At 35.4% G+C, this 16941-nt stretch overlaps 1 protein-coding gene across 4 annotated transcripts in view; it reads right to left on the bottom strand.

Annotated features, from left to right (window-relative positions):
• The window catches only part of OSBPL9 (oxysterol binding protein like 9), a 70053-nt gene that overhangs the window by 30983 nt on the left and 22129 nt on the right, over positions 1-16941 (bottom strand). For 2 of the 4 annotated variants that reach the window (XM_007431249.4, XM_007431248.4), the window contains exons 4-8: positions 11415-11491; positions 6201-6296; positions 4913-4960; positions 2199-2228; positions 1185-1235 (exon numbers count right to left, since the gene is read on the bottom strand). In XM_007431249.4, coding sequence (XP_007431311.1) covers positions 1185-1235; positions 2199-2228; positions 4913-4960; positions 6201-6296; positions 11415-11491 — 302 coding nt within the window. Of the gene's footprint in view, positions 1-1184; positions 1236-2198; positions 2229-4912; positions 4961-6200; positions 6297-7240; positions 7261-9415; positions 9585-11414; positions 11492-16941 lie in introns of those variants that run through there. The other 2 variants (XM_025168564.2, XM_088154240.1) reach the window with 2 other exon arrangements.

A 16941-nucleotide genomic window follows, 5' to 3' on the forward strand; every position in this document is an offset into this window, starting at 1 on the left:
CTGAGTATACAGCCATTTCTATGGAAATAACTAAATTCTGTTCTTTTGCAACTGAGGTTAGAAGGCATTGGGCTTGCACTTGGCTCCAACCCGTGGTATCAGCTATCTTTTGCTTGAAGGTTTGCCAAAAATTTCATTCTCAACATTAATCATTTTTTTTAATTGTTGTACTACATATTACCTGATTATACTACACATGGTTGTTCTTTTGGTTTTTGACCAAAAATAGATACGTACATATATACATACATGCATACATCACCAAAACTACCACCACAGTTTATGGTAAGGATTTTTAAGTTGCCCCACAAAACTAAATGGGATTTTTTATATCTGACATTGCAGGAGCTTCTGTGCCAGAGCTTAGTAATTATTAGGCCCATTAAAGATAGCAAATACATTTAAAATGTTACTTCACTAGTACGTGCAAAATGATTTGGAGAGTAAGGACTTTAACTATACATATGCAATCATTGCCTACAAAACTGCCCCGTTTTATCAATTCTATGTCCCAAGTTCCATGAAGAACAGGTGAAATGTTTCAAATCTATTATCAGTATACTGAGAAACCAATAGTCAAGATGGGCCCTTGAACACAACAGATTTCAATTTCACTCTTTCAAATTCATACTATTTATTTGCAATCCAGTTCAGGAAAAAAAGAGTTAACATTTATTTCTTCCTATTTCAGCTTGGAGTTTTGTGCAGAACTAACCAGAGGCTGTTGCATCTGAACATTTAAGGAGATAGGTAGAAGCCAAACTTGTGTGAGTGGAAACCTACATATGCAAGGTGGCTTCTACTATTCTTTTTCCTCCATGCAGTCAGTCCCATACTCCACAAACCAATAGTAGTTTCCCATAACAGAATGTTAAGTATGTTCACCATCAATTTAATATGAAGAGTATATTGTCTGAGTATGCCAACTCTGTCATAGGACTATGTACTATGAATGTTTTCAGGAGCTCAAATCATGAAATATTTGTTAGAAATACAAAGGAATTTATGTTTATTAATAATCCACACTAAGAAAGCAAGATAATGGGACATAAATGGTGCACACATACAAACACCTCCCTTCAAGTTCTTAAATTGCACAGTATGACTATAACATAACAAACAGAACATAATTTTTTTTCTCCAAAGAACATTTTCTACTACCTGATACTGCTAGAGATACTTACTTTAGCAATCTGCAGCAGCACAATACAGTGTTTTATTGATTCGACCATGCTCTAAGGGAGGGAAAATAAATATTTAAGTTTTTTCTAAAAGCTTAATTATTTAAAAAAAATTAAAGCAATCCAGAATACTTGGAAAATGTTACCAATTTGGCACTTATTTTTCAGATATTGTTATAAATATCTAAAAACAGTTATACGTAAATGAATGACTGAGGACATACTTCAGAGTTTTAAAAATTAATTCCTCTTCTACATTTACTATATAGGGCCCATTGCTTATGCCTCCAATTTCAGACAAATTAAGGGAGAAAACCCTTCAGTGCCTACTTGACAGAAAGGAGCAGACTGAGGAAAACATCCAAAGGGAAGCTACAAAAATGCTGGCTCTATGCCAAGTCCTGTCCTGTCCTGCTCTGCTCTGTTCCCAAAGCATGCAATCCCATAGACCAGTACTGTACTTTGGGGAAAAATATTGCTTGCACTTGCAAATAATCATGTTAAATATTTCACGTGTATAAAAGACTTATTGGTAAACAAGTCATTAATAGTTATTGGTAAACAAGGTATTGATAAGTGATTTCACTTTAAAAAGACACTATTCCAATAGCCACCTAATAAAGACAGACCTTGTCTTATAGTTGTATATATTAAATCTACATTGTTGTTTACTTATTTTGGAAGATAATAGAAAATGCAATAAAATTGGACCACTACATATGAGAATTATTCTTGCTGATGTGAATCAGCTATTTCACATTTCTCCATTGATTTATCATACAAAGCATTACAGTACAAACCGCTTGTGGAAGGAGGGTAACCATACCACTTCATTTAAAGTGTTCTACTAGTAAACACATTGTTAAAGATGAATATGTACATGAATATGTACAAGACTTTAAAAATATTTTAGATCATCCTTCTTCAACCTGGCCCTGTTCATTCCAACGCATTGTAAGGGAATCAGATAGAGAAAGTCTGATTTCAAGTGCATAGTGATTAACAACAAAAACTTACACTGGTTGTTTCTCTGAGGTTTTCAATCTTCTGCAAACACATACATAAAAAAAAAAAGTTTTTTTTTAAACAAGGTAAAAATGGTAGTCTTCAAGATGACTACTGTTTGTTGTTTATCTCTAACCAAAAATAAACATTATCTACAAAACTGAACAGTGCAAACTCAGATGGGCAAGTTGCAACAGCTCTCTGGGATCTCAAGCAGATTCCAGCCAAAATATGTGCTTTACCAAAAGATATCTTCCATTACTACAAAATGAATTTTATATTATTTTTCCTTAATAATGAGCCGCTAGAATGCAAACTCTACAACTTGCCAGCACACTCAGCAAATCTTGTTGTGCCAGTAGCTTTCTTCTGTAAAGTTATTCTGTGCTTACTTTTGAAACTTATTTTTTGTTTATACTGCCAACTCCACCTATAAATAAACAAACAGACTCTTAAAAATAGCTAGTTTTAGCTACATTAGAGTCTTTTAGTTATAATTAATTTTGCTGAACATTTTTGTTCAGCATCTTATATTTGACAATTTTAAAATAATTCTTTTGCATTTTCAAGTCATAATATGTTGAATCAAGATTCATGCTCAGCAGAGGTTATTTTACCTTCTACTTATTTCTTCTACAGGCACAACAATTATGTCAGTAAGTCATTTTAAAAATTCCATAAAGGCAGAAAAAGCTTAAATGATAGCTCAACAACTTTTATTCAAAACATGTTTCTACTGGAAATAGCTGATGATTTTGTTACTCATCTTGGGTCAGTGGATTTGTTAAAAAAAAAAAAAATCAGAATTCATGGTGTTAACCAGAATTCATGATGTTAAATTAAGGGATGACAACAATCTGACCTTTTTTCTTCTGAAACAGACAGCCTTTTAAATGCTGAATGCTACACAGAGAAGAAATCAGCTATCATCCTTTATAATATCAATCAGCCATTACAACAAAGACTAGAATATAAGTAATTACAAGGTCACAGCCCTCTGAAGAGATTACATAATGAGAAAAAAGCACCTATATAATATCTAAGACAGTTTTTCTCAACCTATCTAAGACACCCTTTCCCCACCTAGCACCCTGCCAATGCTTTGGACCACAATTCACATAATTTTCAGCCAACTGGTCTCTGTCCATATTGGGTAAGAATTCTGAATTGCAATCAACCACAACTAAAGGGAATCAGGTTGAGAAAAACTATCTTAAAGCGTATTTTATAATCTGCATATTACTGTGTTCTAAATACAAACAGTTTCTTATTTTAGTTAATTTCATGTAATATTAACAGCTCTGAGATAGCACTTACCTCTTAGAAAAGACATATCCTCACAGTATCTCATTGTCAGAGGAAGGTGGTCCAGCAAGAAAGTGGTGTTTTCCACCAGAAAACACAATAAAACCTCCAATACAAATAATCTATGTTGCATGGAGGGAGATCCTGAGCGAGGCTGACAAGCTGCAGGGCTCCACATGGCTTACTGCAGGACCACCCCTCCCATTCAGTTCAGTTTTGCTTCAGTAATGGGAATATCAATCTTATGGAAGCAAGTCTTCCAGGCAGTCAATATCCCACTATGTATAAGATCCTAGTACACTCAGGCAACAAAAAATTGATGGTAACTCAGTTATGTTCGTAATTTAGTTGTGCAGGTACATGCACAAGTATGTGCATGCAACCATGTGCATAAAATACCTTGGGTTGCTTTAGGGCTCCCGGAAAGAAGGGAAAAGCAAGCAGGCAAGCCCAAGGCAGTGGTGGCAGGGAAAAGGCAGAGAGAAAGGTTCAAAGGAACCAACTGGGTTCTGCATACATCACCTGCAGCACGAAATATTCCATGCTATTGTTTCCCAGCCCAGAAAAAAACAAACTTCTAAACTGGGAAAAGCAAAAGACAGCTTCTACTCCTGCTGCAAGCCCTGTGTTAACATCCTGCATGTGATCTTTCCTACCCCATTGAACTCAGTGCTGGAGTTAGCAGCAAATGTCTTCTGCTGCAAGCACTAAGTTTAAAGTGGTAAGGAGAATGGAGAGAGTTGTCTATCCACACAGTGATGATTCCTTCTGAGCTGCACAGAAAGTAATAAACACTGCCTTTTTTGTAAGCAAAACTTTAATGACCTCACTGAAGAAGTGTGGTAAAAAACTAGAGGAAGGACCACTCTGTATGTCACAGTGAGCTTTGAGGAACAGATATAAATCAATACAAGTGACTATTTTATTTGAATTAGATATATACTTTGTTATTATTCTATCACTATTTTTTCTTCGCTTACTCTCTAATTCACTGCAATCTTACTAAAAATAAATTCCAAAATTGTTCTAATGGGAAGACTGGTCATGACAAATTATAATCAAAGAACTTATGTATAATAATTTCACAGATAAACTGTGCTAACAGTGCATGATAAATAGTTCACACAATGAGAGCAAGTTATTCCCAACTGCAAGTTTTATTTAAATAAAAGGATAAGAAACCTTTACAGTTTTTCTTGGACTCTCCAAACTTGGTTTCAAGTCTATCTGTAATTATATTCCAGAGGAACAGAGCAACTAAAGGCTAGTTCCAAATTATTGTAAGAAGTGTTTTCCATTCTAGCAAATCAAAAAAACTATAACATATATCGTGTTTATTAGCTAAACAGAAAAATACCACTAAGTTGCATCTTAGAAAGAAATATGTACTCTAAGGGCATCTGTACAAAAAATATACTTGCTTTTCTCTGATCATCATCTCTGCAGTTCTGAAGCTTTTCATCAAAGAGCTAAGAAAGAAAAAGAAAATTGTTAAAAATATGAGAAGGACTTTAATAATTCAAACAAGACAAAAATCACTTTAAAGGGTACATTAGTTTCTGTATATCAAGTACAATTTATATCTGTCTTATCAAAAATAATATTCATATTACCAGTGGCTTTAATAATATAGCTTTCATCTAAAACAAACTGATGCTTCCCATTAGTTCATAAACTCATTTACTTTCACTGCAAGTGTAAAGCACAACCATGGAGGGTGAGGAATAGGAATATACTCTGATCAAACATTACAAACAAAATGTGAAAGGTCAGCATAGTACTACAAACAGGAGCATCCATGGGGATGGTTAAAAACATCAAAATGGGAGCCATAGTTCTGCCCCTTTTGTATGCACATCGATGTCACATCCATGGATAAAGAAGTGGAGCTTTGATCATGACTACTACCTGGACACTTTTTTAACACCCCCATGGATGCCCCTGCCTGCAAACTATACATGATGATATATTCAAGTCAAGCTAATATCCCAAGAAAACATTTCAAAATCATTTCTTTAGAAATAAAATATTATACTGCTTCTCCTATTTTTATTATCAAATATTTACTTCATTTCCAAAATCAAATATATGAGCTACTTGATAAGGAACTAAGTTAATTCTATTTAGACTTGTAATCTATGGCATCTCAGATTAATCATGACACACACAATGTAATGCAAAAAAAGACACATTTTCTAAAGAAAAATTTATTTAAATAAATTATCCAACATCAGAGCAAGGTTTTTCACATGTACTAGAATATCCAGGTTCAAAGCCTCATTAAAAATTAAACCTTTAAGTAGAGAGTTCTTTTAGGTTTTGTCTGATTTTCAGTTCTAATTAAGTATTACAAAACTAAGATTTGCACACCCTTAGATTTTACTTAAGCAAACTTTACATTGTTGTTCTTAGAACCTGACTATATTGTGAAAGTCTTCAGATATTAATTTCCACCCAGGCTTCTTAGAGTTAATCTCTTTTAGCAGGAACTGCCAACATACTGTACTATCTTCATATTTTGAAACAAAGATTAGAAAACTGCTTTTCAAGAAAATAAATTCAAAATTCAAACTAAAAATGTACGCTGTTCCCATTTCTGGCATAATCTGCAACAGAATTATAGCTTCTGAATTTTAGGAAGAAAATAAAGTATATCATCACTAGAAAATTACTTAAATCTATAATACAGTTGTTACAGGGTTAATGTACCTTCAATTGGTCTATCAAAATTTGTAGGTAAGCATCAGCTTCTGTAAGTTTTTTATCAAAATCTTGGACACTTGGAACAAATCCAGGTTCCACACCCTATAATAAAAAAAATTCCACATAATTTGTTTTTGTTTACCGACACACAGAAAAGCAAATTCTTTAATTTTCCAACACAATACTAGCTATGGTAAGTTATCAAGATACATTTTCAAGAACATGAAGGATAAATTACTGCATTTTTGTTATTAATATAGGTGAAACTAGCTGATAATAGCTCAAGGAGCAGTCTCGGTACTCTGTAGTTGCAGGAGTAGCTACTTTGTTACACAGTTATAACATTCCTCTAGGATGACCTATGGAGAACTATTTAATAAAGGTATTTTCCTATACAATTAAGATCCAACTCATGAATTCTCAAATTATAGGAAATAAAGGCAGACTTAATTGTGCAAATATGTTACGGAAAAAACAGAAATGTCCCATTGTATATAATAGTGCTTATTTCCACAAGTCTCACAATTCAAAAAACAAATATTAGAAAATATTGGTTCATTTAGAACCTACTCCATTTAATAAGTCCTTCTCAAAACTGATCCAAAGTTAGACATTTCCGGCTGTCTAGGAAGGAACTTTCAACATGTAATATAGCGTACTGTTTTACCTAAACTCATATGTTTTTACTTACAATTTATATGTCCTTATTTAGATGTTTTACATGCCAACTCAACTTTCATGCTTAACATAGTACAGTGGTACCTCGGGTCACGAACTTAATTCGTTCCGCGACTCTGGTCGTGACCCAAATTGGTCGCGACCCAAATCAAATTTTCCCATAAGGTTCAATGTAAATACGGTTAATCCATTCTGACCCCTCTGAATTTGGTCGCCAACCGATTTTGGTCGCGTCCCGAATCAAATTTTCCCATAAGGTTCAATGTAATTACGGATAATCCGTTCTGAACCATATGTATTTTTTTTTAAACCACAAAAATATGAAACAAAATACAGTACAGTGCAGTACGAAGAGAGAGAACGCTAACCTTGCTCGAGGTGACTTCTGGCGTGGAGGACAGGAAGGCGGGTGGGGAGGCGGTTATTGCTTGGAGGGAGAGTCCCCCTCCCTACAGGAAGCCACGACCACGTGTCATGGCAGGGAAAATGGCCGCGGATCCTGTTCGTCAGCCGATGCAGAGTTCGCGGATGGAAGCAAAATTTTGCGAACGGTACTGTTCGTGACCCGAATTGGTCGTGAACAGAAGTGTTCGTGACCCGAGGTACCACTGTACTTTAGAATAATGGTACTATAATGTGTTCTTGAAAGAACAGAAACAACCAGAAAAAAAGAGTTCTATCCTATGATTCTGCTCATTCATCCCCTCCTTCTGCAATTTTGTTGCTCTTTACAGACAATGTGAAACAACTACCACAGACAAATAAGATGATACTGAATTGGCATAGCTAATAAATACCCAGTGACCTGGTTCACACACCACACTAAGCCATAACCCTTGGTTTACAAAATACAATGACTGGATCCACACACTGTAAACAAAAACAAAACAAAACTCATTATGACATGGCACAATGTGCAACCCTAGCCAATGTCAGAGTTATTATTTTAATGAACTTTTTTTCCAACAGCATATTTAGACATTTACAGACATTCAATTAATTTCAGCAGTACTTTTCTCTTCTAAAAATTAATAGGATTTAAAAATCCTTATGTTTAGCAAAATTATGATGAAAGCTTTTAAAAAGGGAACATTAGCAATAATCTACAAGTTTAGAGTTTTTAAGTGATCCTATGATTTTAGTACTTTATCTTTATTACTAATGAGCAGGGGGTTTAAAATCAACCTATTTCTCAGATCTTTCTAGAATTTGTGTTTTAAAAGTTTTCAAACACAATTTTAATATTGCTTTTTTTTTCTTTGGTGCTTTCAAGTCAGTGTTGACTCCTGGCAACTGCTTGAACTAGTCCCCTGGCAAGGTTTTTCAGAAGTGGTTTGCCATTGCCTGCTTCCTAGGGCTGAGAGAGACTGGCCCAAGGTCACCCAGCTGGCTTTGTAAGCTGACCAAATCTTCAATTAAGATCAGTGACCAACTGGACCAGTTAAATATTAAAAGTGCATGGAATTGTCAAAGGTTGTGTATGATCCCCACATAATTAAAAAGTTGCTTTCTCCCATGAAATAGGAATCTTTTGAAGTAAACAGTACACAAATTTCTGTATAAAAAATAAAAAAAAAATACTATGTAGTCCACAATATGGATTGTTGTGATATATAATCCAATTAATTATGTAGTGACTGCAGTTTTTATATAAGATTACATGCCAGCATGGTTGCTATACTGCTTGTTTGTTCCCTGTAAGCATGTTTCCAATTCCCCCAGAAATACACTGTCATATGACATTCCTGTGCAACTGTCATTTCCACTGTTGAGATCCCCATTTGATGTTTCAGAGAGACATACCTCTTTTGGCAAAACTGATTCTATTCTCCTTCCAATTCCTTACTTTATAGAACTTTGGCTATATAAAGAACTCAGATAACTGAATTCACCCTTAATAGGCTGGTCTAAGCATGTGTTCATCAAGGAAAGTCTACTTACTTGTTGATTAGCAACCTGAAAGCAATCAATATTTTGCTATCTATTATATAGCAAATTTATAGAGAAGGAAGTCATATGACAGTTTTAAGATCTACATCATAGGTAAGTATCTCTAATGTGATGAGGAATCTGAAGCCCATTCTCCTGGCATCTATGGCTTTCAGTAATAATGGCCTGTCTCACGGTCCAGATGTTAAACCCAGTAAAAAGGCCCATTTAAATAGCAGAAGCAGCAATGACAGTAACCAGCCAGTCATCCACAGCCCAGTCTGAAAGTAAACTGAGGATGCCCTCCTTTCCAATATTCAATTTCAGCGACGGTTCACACTGAGCGGAACTAGTTTAAAGCTCGGAACTGCGTAGAGATGATCTACCGGGTCTCTTGCCTACTCGCCTATTCTACAAGCGCGCACCAACTCTGACGCCAAACGCAAGGCGGGACATTCGCAAAACTGCACTATTAGCCAATACATTAGAGATCAGGGACATCAGCGAACTCAAGCGTTGGGCGGGCGTCCTCGAGAAGGCCAGCAGATAGAGGGTTTCCATTCCTTTCCTGTCAGTTACGACGCGACACTACCCCAGCATCTATTCCTACTCACACTAGCCATTCTTCCCACAGCCGGTCACGCCTCTCGACAAGGCCTTACAAGATCTCCCTCCTCTCCTCCCCCCAGCCGCCCCCGGTAGAGTGGCTGCGTCGCAGACCCGCGCTTCAGTTATTGTCTTAACGCCAAGTGGGACCCGATTGGCTACGGGTCAGGTGTCCTTTAGCCTGACTCGTCCTTCCTCCCGCGGAGTAATCGGAAGAGGAACACAAATAGTCGAAACGCGTCGAAGTGTTCCCTTCTTTCCTTCGAAGCTGGTGCGGTCGCTGTGTATAGGGAGTCGGATGGCAGTGAACAATTAGGCAAAATTACCACGTAAAATACACTACTGGCTCTGCCATTCACAACTCATTTATCTGCGTAGAACTTATCCTGCGGCGCTGACGATGCCACAAATCCATTCAGATTCCCACTTGAATTCTAAAATGCGTCTAACTTCCTTGCAATTGGCTACAGCGTACGTCACTTTTCCACTTTCAGACCGCAGTGATCATCCGCCGAGTTCGATTCCCCGCCCTTCTCTGCAAGTTTCAGTTTAGCATGCGTATTGAATTGGATACAGAATCCACTACTACGAAACAGATTTAAACATTTTTACAATGTCATAGCTGCCTAATATTCATTTGACAGAATTCAGCAGAGCCTGCTTTATTCCGCTCCAGAGCTTTCCCATTCTTAGACTCTTAGCTGGAGTCTCCTATGCCACCGCCGAAAAATCGCCCTATGGGTCAGGAGGACCTGCAGTGGCGAGAATTAATAGGATCTCTGCGACTGACAACAACAGGGTTGGCAAAAGGTAGGGAGAAATCGAATAGTCTGAATTGGACAGACTTTCAAGTAAAACGTCATAGCAGGCTGCAATTGTCGATGTAAATCTATGGTTGCTTTTACAAAGGTTTATCTTTGAAAATTATTGTGAATGCCATTAAAATACAGTAGAACACCCATACACTTCTTTTACTCAGTCACACCAAGCCCAAAGTGAAAGTGAGGTATTACAGTTTAGAACAAATCTTAAAAAGAAGACACCACTTTGTAATATGAAAGTGTACTTCAGGGGTTCAAATACAGATGTCATGCAGCAGATCTCACCGATTTCAAATTATAAAGATTAGAAGAAAGTTCCCAACCTCAGTCAGTCATGTTTTGTTGTACAGTATTTCAGTGCTGGGTTTTGTTTTTTGCTTTTGTTTTTTTGCTGGACTGCTGTAAACACAATCCAAGATTTAAGAAGGCAGTTAACTGATTTTGGCAAAACCTTTGCCTGCAGAGGTTTATGTGAGGAAGAAACCTAAGAGTAAGACACACTTTGTAATTATAATGATATAGTGCTCTTTTTACTAAAAACAGGCAACTCGTGCTTTTTCCTTAAAACCTAGTTTAAAATTTTGCCTAAGGTCCATTTAGTTCCATCTGCAGGTTTCCAAGCAACAAAGATAGCTGCAGTGAAGAAGAAATATTTTGCTTTCAGGTTTTTGTTTTGAATTTTTTTTAAAAGAGAGCTCACAAAACAGCAAACTTACAATAGTATTAATATTCTGTCAATGTATTTATATAGCTGTTCCCTACTCGAGTGTAGAGAATTTGCTCTATATGTCTCCAAACCTGACATGCAGATGATGAATATATAAAACAATTATTTCAACAAAAAAATATAAATTATAATCACAAACCTGTTGCTGAAAAGAGATTAAATAAGACATATTTGAAAATACCTTTCAATGTCCCTAATTCTTCAGATCTTAATAGAACAGTTTCTCATCTGCATATTGGTAATACAGTGCCATTTCAAAACTTATTAATTCAGCTGGAATGCTTTCTGTTTGAAACATTTTGAATGCCTTGATTTTATAATTAATACTGGTATATTTGCAACAGAAAGCTGTATTCGGTTCTCAATATAATCTGGAATGTATTCATCAATTTTTATGAGCTCATTTGACCAAATACTCTTAACAATTTCATAATTTTAAGCAGATGCAAATGAACTTACCTGGAGCTGAAGAGTATGCCGAAGGATGGTTTCCTCTAAAGCATGAATCCATTTCTCTCTTTCATCAGCATCTCGAGCTAAAAGAATATTTTAAAAAGTATTTGTGGACTTAATTTAATAATAAAGCAAGAAGGCTAACTATTACATCAGTGAATCTGTTGCTAAACAACATACCTAAATTAATGTGTAAGACAAGTGTTCATTATGATTAAAAAGATGCTTTAAAGATTGTGGGGAAAAATAAATCTGTATACATTAAATGACTTAAATCCAAGGGAAATTTAGTGATAGCTCCAGTATGAATGGTGAAATCCAATTCCATGTGAGGGGAACCCTTCTGCTTCTTTTATTCAGTCTTCCCTGCCCAAATGTTTCAGATTCTTCTAAAGCAGAATTGCCATCAATGGAAAGCCTTTGGGTTTCCCTCAAATGATTTGCTAAATTAGGAGATTCCACAATTTTTTTTTTACCAGCACCTAGCTGAACTTGTCTAATCTCAAAGAAGGTAAATTGCATCAGACATGGCTAGTACTTTGGTGGAAAAGCACCATTAAATAGCAGGGCTGTAAATTAAACTGGGAGGTAAAACAAAAGTAATAATCCCAGAAGTAGGCAATGACAAATCACTTTTGCACTGCTGTCAAGAAAACTACATGCACACGTATTCACAAGAGTTGCAATCAATTGAAGGAGACTTTATTATACAGTACCTACTATCAACTTGTGTTTATGATTTTTAGAGGAAAAAAGTGGGTATTACAAAGGGGAAATGTAGCAGTATGAGATTATTTATAATACAAAAAGAAAAGCCACACTCCTGTCCTCCCAGATACACTGATGTTCTGACATTATTAATTTTAACTAATGAAGTAATATGTATATATCTTATTAACACTAACCTTCAAGTATGCTACTATGGTAAAATCCTATATGTAAAAGCCAAATCTCTGCTTTCAATTCATCACATTCTTAGTATTTTATCAGTCACCAAAAGCTAAATATAAATCATATGGTAAAGTTTCTTTGCACATTGGTTAAGCACATAGGTAATATAATAACAATAGTTCACTACAAATATTAATTTCCTAAAATGAGGATCACAAGAAAGTAAACAAGATGTAGGATGTACTATGCTGGCCTATCTTCCAACTCAGCTACCCTAGCTGAAAGATACACAGATATTCACAAATGAAGTAGTCAATATTCTGTTATCATACAAACAATATCAATGCTTTATATAAAGGTCAAAAAGGAGCTTGGTCCATTTATAACTACTCATTCAACAGTGAGAAAAAAAAGTCCTCATATTTCCTTTTACTATCATAATGTTTGTTGCATCTTGAATCACAGATCAGGATAGTCTCTTCTGTAACTTCCTATTTTGCTTTTATATCTGTGTTAATAGATTTCAGTTAATTTTATTTATGTGTCTGTGTGTGTGCCTTTGAGTCAGTGTTGACTCCTGGTGTCTGCCTGGAGAAGTCCTTGCAGTTTTCTTGGCAAGATTTGGTTTGCCATTGCCTTCTTCCTAGGGCTGAGAGAATGTGACTGGCCCAAGGTCACCCAGATAGATTTGTCCCTAAGGCGGGATTAGAACTCACAGTCTCCCAGTATCTAGCCCAGTATCTTAACTATTATACCAAACTGGCTCTCATCTGTTAAAACTGCATAAAGACATTTCTATACTTTTCTTAAGAAACATATATTTAAATACTTATTTTTCTGTTAAAATAGGTAATCAGCAATCAAAATGAAGTTCACTGCTATTACCCAGGCTTATCACAGTGTTTTCAAAACTGAACACCCTCCAGATTTATGCACTTCAAGTTCCAAAATTCTAGCAATGGCCATGCTAGTTGGGAAAATCTGAAAGCTGAAGTCCATACATGTGGAGTGCAGCAAAATTGGGAAAGGCTGGTTTCATAAAGTTCTTTGATTTTTAATGGGCATAAGAATAAGCTGAAAATTGGGCACACTTTTAATGAAATCTCTTCTAAGCAATGATTCTAGCCACATGTATTATCTACCTTAACATGGGGATAATGCCAACTTGTGTTCTGCAATTTTTGTGCATATTTTTAAGAATAAATGCTAAACCATTTAGCATTTAAGAAAATATTAAATATTAATGCTTAAAATAGATTTCATAGGATTGTGAGAAGCAGAAAATGGAATAATATGATGTACTGTAATCATATGACTGTGTTGTTCAAAGAGCTGAATGTGATAGGTAAAATTAAAAACCAAGACTGGCAGAATTAGGCAAATACTCTCAAATGCTGATTTGCAATAACGTGATATTATATGTTAAATCAATATGACAATATTTTCTCAGCTAACTTTTCTGCATGTACACCAATATATAAATAATCTAAAGAACTTTGAAGTCTTATGCAATTGCAATCTGATTTGTTGGGGAGATCAGTAATGGGCAATTTTAATTCATAATAGGCTATACTGTGCTTATCTTTGGTTTGCTAAACCATGGCTACACTTACACATAACAATTTAGCATAATATGACTGGTTGTAGCTGTTAACCATTTGAGGTAGGCCAGGTCAGGAAACAGATACAAGAACTACATAATTCTACTTTATTTTTTTAAATAGTTTTTATTAAAAGATTTTACAAACATAAGAAGTACATTCAAAGAAAAAAATATAGTGAAATAAATATGAAAAAGGAAAAAAGGGAAGGAAAAAAGAGAAAGAAAAAAGGAGATATAAAAAAGAAAAAGAAAATAAAAGAACAGAAGACATTATGTGGGGGGGGGCTTCCAATCTTTCCCTCAGCAGTTATACATACAATTCTAATCAAACCTCTCTCTCTCTAAGATTACATCATAATTCCCTTCTTTCTATAACCTATTCATCAAAAATTCTACTTTATTGTTACATGATGTAATAACAGAATCTTGAAAGCATTTCTCTTTCCCTCCCTCTTATACCTGAGAATTAAGGTGAGCCAACCCTGAGTTTCTTCCTTACTCCTTCCTTTCAGGGCTAAGCTGGTGTAATGGTTGCTGCATATTTCCTTCAAGGCTATCTCCATACTCCTCTACAGTAACCTGACCTAAAGGGCCACATGAAGTTATTCTGTGCTGATGGAAATCACACACCATTCATAACAGTAGAGAGGATAGTACCAAGGTTTTGAGGTACTATACTCTTATCAGCAAGCTAAGTTCCCAAAATGAAAAATAATGAAAAGTAAATGAGGAACATCTAATCTGTTTGTAGAACTACAGTTAAGATTTCATTGAAGTGCTGCCAATAATGCACTTGCCTCCTTGTAAAACCCCTCCCATATTCCCTCATCTGTTGTTTATGCTAAGTATGAGGAAGCAGGGCAGTGTTTTTCAGATGTTGATATTCTTATGCTAGATTAGTATTTTGTTGAATGTATCCATTATTTCTCAAACTGAAAGAGATTATTAATTGTTTTAAAATAGTACATTTTTATAAGGCAGATGAAAAAGACTTATGAAGCATCTGTATGGAAAGTTAAAGCATTGCATCAGATTTTAATAGCATTAACCAAATGTAAAAGGTCTGCTATAAACAAGTTTCAAATGTTAGATTTACATTACTTCTAATCTACTTACACAAGAAATGTATAGAAATACTGTTCTGATATTTATTTATTTAGTTATTTATTTACAGGACTTATATGGCTGCCTATCTCATATGATGACTGTAGGCAGCTCACAACAGTCCATAAAAAAACATAGTTAAAAACAAAAGTACCCTTCCCCCAGGCACCAGACCAATCATCCTCACAGCTCAACCCTCATCCTAGTCCAGTGCTTGGGAGAAGAGCCAGATCTTCACAGCCCTCCAGAAGGCTAAAAGGGTAGGGATCCCTTGGATCTCAGGTGGGAGGTTGTTCCAAAGGGCTGGGGTGGACACCGAGAAGGTGTGCCTCCAAGGTCCTATCAGATTGTCCCAACATTTAAGGGAGGTCCCAACATTTAAGGGAGGATACCTAGAGCATGCCCACCCTATCTAACCTAGTAGGATGGGCAGATACCCTCAGGGATAGGCAGTCCTGCAAGTAACCTGGCCCTGTGCCATGCAGGGCTTTAAAGGTGATAACCAGCACCTTGAATTGCACCCGGAAAGTAACTGGAAGCCAGTGCAGCTCATGCAGCAGTGGTGTTACTTTGGTGAACCGTGGGACACCCAAAACTGCGCATGCCACTGGATTCTGGACCAGTTGCAGCTTCCGGATGGTCTTCAACATTCCTACTATCAGCAGCAAAAAGACTTATATAAAATATTTGGTTTTTCTAATAATGCAATCAAAACATTTACTCAGAAGTCCCAATGCATTTCAAGTCTACATTTTTTAAAATCATGACCAATATATTGTCTCTATATATTACTATATCCAGTGGAGTTTACAAGGTCACTGTTGATTTAAAAACAGGCTTCTTTATTAAATGTTCATCAATTTAATAATGAAAATGGAAGACAACTGCATTTAATTATAATAGTATCATATTTCCTGATTGTAACATTAATTATCCTTTCCAAACACCAGAGAGGATATTTTAATCAATTTTTGTTTCCCAGATAATAAATTTTAATAATCAGTAGGATCACAAATCCACAGTTTCAGATTTGTTTGTACTGAACATATGGGTTTACCACATGCTTTACTTGTTGCTTACCAGTCTAAAAATAAAACATTCTGAATGTATATATTATTTAAATCAATGTTATATCCTTAGAAATGTAACTGTTTCATCTAAAAGTTTAACAGCAATTTATCTATAATTAAACAGAGAAGTCCCTCCTTTCCCCTTTGCATTTTTTCATAATATCTAAATCCTACTTGAACCATTTTAATGTTTTCAGATATTCCCAGACAAAACTTGCTGACAGCTACCAAACATACATATCTATGCCACTGTTACTAAGAGCTATTACTACAAATGGATTAAAAGATAGCTACAGGAAAAGTATCACTCTCTGTCATACTGGATTCCAGTTACTATATAATTTAAGATGAACATTGAAACATGCCTCAGATACAGTAGAAATCTAGTGTAGATGCTATAGCTATAGTATTATTCGTTTCTTGGGATCAATCAACCTCCATAGCAAACTACATATATTAGTACAATTTCATAACACTTTCTCAAGAGTAATCAAATGGAGACCCATACACATTATTATATATATAGCACTATATAATGCTATTGTGAGATATTTGGTATTATGCAGGCATGAATAATGACTAAAAGATCTGAATAAAACAAAAAAGCATTACATCTTTCAGCTGGCTAGTATTGGCAAAACACCTTCACTACAACTTATACTCTAGATGCCATAACGAAGTCACACATATTTCAAGTACAAAACTAACAATTTAAAGTTGAGAACCCTTAGTTATAGGCTCCTATTAAATACTGTAGCATAATAGGAGTTTAAAACTGAGGGATTAAAATCATTTTAAGATTGTTGTTTTTAAACATTTTATTTTGAATACAGGAAAAATATTACCAATCCATATCCAGCCACAG

This window comes from Python bivittatus, unplaced genomic scaffold, assembly GCF_059951505.1.
Source record: "Python bivittatus isolate LINGU-HERP-01145 unplaced genomic scaffold, Pbiv_v1 ctg000700_np1212, whole genome shotgun sequence".
NCBI lineage: Eukaryota > Metazoa > Chordata > Lepidosauria > Squamata > Pythonidae > Python > Python bivittatus.